The 5,000-nt window shown below is 49.3% G+C and overlaps 1 protein-coding gene across 1 annotated transcript in view; it reads right to left on the bottom strand.

Moving 5' to 3' along the window:
- Window positions 1-5,000, bottom strand: part of LOC107298381 (filamin-C) — a gene marked incomplete at its 5' end in the record, with an annotated part of 60,535 nt that overhangs the window by 28,107 nt on the left and 27,428 nt on the right. The window contains 5 exons of the mRNA XM_015827756.1: window positions 1,485-1,508; window positions 1,628-1,817; window positions 2,455-2,611; window positions 3,909-4,032; window positions 4,412-4,579. Coding sequence (XP_015683242.1) covers window positions 1,485-1,508; window positions 1,628-1,817; window positions 2,455-2,611; window positions 3,909-4,032; window positions 4,412-4,579 — 663 coding nt within the window. The remainder of the gene's footprint in view (window positions 1-1,484; window positions 1,509-1,627; window positions 1,818-2,454; window positions 2,612-3,908; window positions 4,033-4,411; window positions 4,580-5,000) is intronic.

The following is a 5,000-nucleotide window of genomic DNA, read 5'->3' on the forward strand; positions in this document are numbered from 1 at the left end:
AATACTGTATATTCTTGCTTTGACAATGTGCAGAACTGTCTGGTATATATATAGTTAAACCAGCAACTAGGAAAGAGGGAGGAGCATAAGGATAGCCCGGGAGAAAGAAACCGGAAGTAAATCACATCTTCCAAGTTGATTGGAAGATGTGAACCATGACCCTACAATAAGGGAGTGGAAAATGTTTGGAATGTTATGCTTAACGGAAGAGAAGCAGACCTAAGCATTCCACCATGCTGTGCTGACATATTGTAATCTTAATAAATGCTTTTAGGAGAAAAAATGCCTGAAAGTCCTTTTAAGTGTTTCGTTACTCAGACACATGACAGTAGTTGTGATACTAGAAAACCAATAATATATATAAAGTTTTTCAGATAGACCGGTCTGATTGATTACACCTTGGCATTTGAGCTTGAAATGGCCATATTAGTCTCCCAACTTAATTCTTTAACTCTTTGTCAGAAAAAGAAAATCTGGATTTGTAAATGTTTCGCAATAGCGACTTGAGCCTGCTTAACGCCCCTAGTTTGGGGGGGGGCTGCAAGGCAAAAGAGATTGTAAAAAAGTAGAACTGCAGTAGAGCAGTCAAAATGCCAAAGTGTAATCAATCAGACCGGTCTGTCTGAAATACTTCTGTATATACTCCCTTGACTCGGCTGACAAAGAGGGGAGGAGAGCCTGTGGCTTGGTGGTTAAACAACTGCCTAGTATGTAAACTGCCCACGTTCGAATCCCATAAAGGGTATGGCTAGCTGGTGAGAGCAAATGAGCTCGAAATGGCCATATTAGTCTCCCAACTTAATTCTTTAACTCTTTGTCAGAAAAAGAAATCTGGATATATATATTCAGGTAGGGTTAAGAGGGGGGGGGAGGAATGAAAGAAATTATGGGAGTGGCTATCAAGTGAGGAGTCACCGAAAATGGCCTTGACCCAACTCTGCCCATATCTCAGTGGAGTTAAGGTTAAAACTAGCAATCATGAAAATCATCGTCCCAAATAAATAGAGGACATCCAGTTTGTGGACCTGAAGGATAAAAGGATGGAAATGGGCATCTAGAACAGGGGTAGTCAACCTTGGCTCTTTTATGACTCGTGGACTTCAACTTCCAGAATTCCTGAACCAGCTGTGTTGGCTCAGGAATTCTGGGAGTTGAAGTCCACGAGTCATAAAAGAGCCAAGGTTGACTACCCCTGATCTAGAATAAGAACATTCAAGAAAAGGATCCACCCTAGGGGGGTAATATCATAAAATCGGAGACTTGGAAATGGATCTTCTGCTCCAACCAAGCGGCCGTCCAATCTCTGCTTGGAAGCCTCCAGTGATGGGGCCCTCAAAACTCCAGGAGGAAGCTGGAACCCATGTTTTGCACACAGGACCTCTTGGACTTCATTGTTCCCAAGCAAAAGGGAGCTCCACAATGTTAGAGGCATGACGGGACAACCGGGCCACGGCAATTTTCTTGCCGTCCACGTCAAAGCTTACCCAGTCCGTGGCCTCCGATGGACACTGCAGACAGAGAAAGAGAAACAGACGTGAGCCTCTTTGTCAGAAATTGTTCTTGCCCCCCTCCCCAAAAAAGAGAAAGGGGCCCCTCCAGGTAGGTAGGGAGAAGAACAACCGCCTACCTGTCACCAGGCACTTGCTGGCATCTCCAGCGGGCAAGGCGTGGATTCGGAAAGGCGAGTAAGGGATTTCATCCCCACCATACTTGATGGTGATGGTGTAGCGGCCCGTCATGTCTGGAACGTAGGAGACTGTGTAGGTCCCATCTCGATTGTCCCGAATGTTGGCCTTCTTGGGTTTTCCCTCAGGGTCCTGAGAAGAAAAAGAGTCTGATCACGGGTCGAATGTGAGAACGACCTTGGAAGAATGGGGCAGGGTAGAGAAGAGGAGGGGTTGGACTAGATGACCTCCAAGGTCCCTTCCAGCTTTATTGTTATTATTATTATTGTTGTAGAAGAGATGCTGCCTAGGGAATGATCAGATAGAAGGAAGATGAGCCCACAGTTGCACAACGGAGATAGAAAGAAACTTAGAAATGATCTATCCCGGGGGTAGGCAACCTGGGGCTCTTTTATGACTCGTGGACTTCAATACCCAGAATTCCCGAACCAGCCATGCTGACTCAGGAATTCTGGGAGTTGAAGTCCACGAGTCATAAAAGAGCCCGGGTTGCCTACCCCTGAATTCTATCCTAATTAATCAGGCATTAAAAAGAGACAGAGAGGGATTTGTACTTTCAGACTTGCAAGATTCTATTTTTCAACCTCAGCAACTTGAAGACGGGGGGACTTCGGAATTCCCCAGCCAGCATTTGGGCTGACAATCCCAAGCCCCACTCCCACCCCCCACTCCCCACCTCCCCAAGGGCATTTCTCTGTTGCCACACCCAGGACTAACAGAAGTCCCCCCCCAAGCCACCCCATAGCTCCCTCCTGGCCCCACCACTTACCAGGATCTGTACCGTGAGCAACCCTTCGCCGGCATCCCGGGCATCGATGGTGAACTCCACCGGCAGGCTGGCAGGGATGCCCGAGGCGTTGAGGCCAGGACCGCTGGCGCGCACTTTGCTGGCATCGTGAGCAGGAAGGACCCGGATCTTGAAAGGGCTGAAAGAGGCAGAAGCCGGGAGATCAGAGAGGATGTGGCTGGGCCTCCCATCCCCCCTTGCAGCCAAGAACCCTTTCAGTTGGGGGTGTGTGTGTTTGACTTGTTTATGTATTTATTTTGTTTACATTTGTTTGTTTGTTTGTTTGTTTGTTTGTTTGTTTATGCTGTCCGTCTCCTCAATAAGACAGCTCTGTTCTGAGGCTAGCCTTTCTTCTGTTGGTTTCTGGAGAGCTTTCCCCGGCCGTCTGGATCGACCACTGTCTCCCCACGATCGACGGGGCTTCCCTCCTTCTTTGTCACCTCTCTGGGGAGGGGGGGCTTTTGGCCCATTGAGGGTCCCCAAACAGAGAGAAACCAGTCATAGAGTGCAGAACCCCGCGGTCCCTCAGCTGTCACACTAACTGCGCATAAACCCGCAAAACCAGACACCTCTTTCTGCAGAATCAGAGGCCTAGACCAGGGGTAGGCAACCTTGGCTCTTTTATGACTGGTGGACTTCAACTCCCAGAATTCCTGGCTGGCTGGGGCAGGGTTAGGCAACCTTGGCTCGTTTATGACTCATGGACTTCAACTCCCAGAATTCCTGAACCATGGCCATGCTGAGGGGAAAGGGAGAGGTTTCCAAGCTGAGCCAGGCTGGCTCAGGAATTCTGGGAGTTGAAGTCCACCAGTCATAAAAGAGCCAAAGTTGCCTACCCCTGGTCTAGACCTTCCTTCTCCGTGGCTACGTTTGGACAACCTGTTTCTCCTGGTTACGCTCGCTCTGGTTTCACCCAAAGCGCTGAGCCACACATTCATGAGACGGGCTGGGGTTAGGTGGTACCCTCAAGCTCAAATCAGCTTCCCAAGCTTAACACTAACACACTTTTAACATATTGGGCAAACTCAGCTGTTAACCGAAACAAGACCTGCTCACATCACCTTGTTGGAATTCATCGTTGGGCTGTATTTTTATGCAACAACTATGGTAGTGCTCAGCCAGCAGATGGAAGTGTTGACAAATTTGGATCTATGGTATCTACTCTATGTTCTTTTGCCCTGAGTCGAGTTTTTCCTGTTTCCTGTTACAGTTGAGCAGTAAAGCACATGGTGACTGTACTCTTTGTTTGCTCTGTGGTGCTATATATAAACACAATTCCTAACACACCTATACCTTAGTAGTCACTTCCAGTCTTGATTATTGCAGTGCACTCTACATGGGGCCACAGTTGTTAAGTGAATCACGGGGGCATCAAGAAAGGATCTGAAGTCCTCCTGTGACCGTAGAAGTTGGCCAGGAACCCCTAGCCCTCTCACCTGCGAGGCACCTCTTGTCCAGCGTATTTGACCGAGATGGTGTACGGTCCGTCGGTGGCCGGTGTGTATTTCACAGCATGTGTGCCATCTCCATTGTCACGCACCTCCACCGGCTCAGCCACCCCTGGACAAAGAAGGAAGAGGAGGAGCAAAGGGTTAGAAGGCATCTAAGGTGGCTTTGGGTCAACTTCAGTCAACTAGGGCAGAGTTGACCCATCCAGCTCTTCTCAAAAGGGAAAGCTAAGAGGCCTCTCATCAGAGTTAGGCCATCAAGTGAGGGACATGGTGCTTGAGTTATCTCTGCCCGCCTCCCCCAAGATAGCAGAAGAACCATTTGGAAGAGATCGTGGAGGTCTTCTAGTCCAACCCACAACTCAAGATGGAAGTCCTATATCATTGGAGGTCGTCCAATCTCTTCTTAAAGATCCAAGCATCTTCTTCCCAACTTCTCCCCATCCCATAATCCTTTCTTAATCAATGCTTCCCCTCCCAAGTCACCATACCTGAAGGTCCCAGCACCTTCACCTCCAAGGGGGCCAGCCCAGCCTTGCTGCAGTCGACTGTGAAGGTCTGGGGGACACGGGCTCTGACTCCGGAGCCCAACCCGGGCCCCGAGCACTTCACTTTGCTGGGATCAAGCACATCTTTGACAGGAACACGGAAGGGGCTCCCTGGGAAAAGAGAGGTCCACCGTGAGTTCCCAGCAGAAGCATCACCTTTTGGGACCGCTGGACCACTTCTAGCTGCTCATCCAGGCTTCCTTGGAGAAACTTGGAGATGAAGGCGAGGAACCGGACCACACCACCCATCCACGAAGTGAGGCGTTCCCAGGAAAACCCGTTCTCCCAGGCGCCATTCTTAGGAAAAAGGTTATCAAGTAAGGTTGCCCCCAGGAGAATGAGACCTAGATCTCTAGGGAACAGGGGCTACTCCATCCCCACAGGACCCTCTTCCACTGAAGAGTTCCTGGATCTTGAGCAATACAGGTAGTCCTCAACTTACGACCACAACTGAGCCCAAAATTTCTGGCACTAAGTGAGACATTCTTCTTCCCCTGTCTTCTCCTTCCTTCCTTCCTTCCTTCCTTCCTTC

This window comes from Protobothrops mucrosquamatus, unplaced genomic scaffold (genome assembly GCF_001527695.2).
Source record: "Protobothrops mucrosquamatus isolate PMUCROS unplaced genomic scaffold, P.Mucros_1.0 scaffold3931, whole genome shotgun sequence".
In the NCBI taxonomy this organism is placed as follows: domain Eukaryota; kingdom Metazoa; phylum Chordata; class Lepidosauria; order Squamata; family Viperidae; genus Protobothrops; species Protobothrops mucrosquamatus.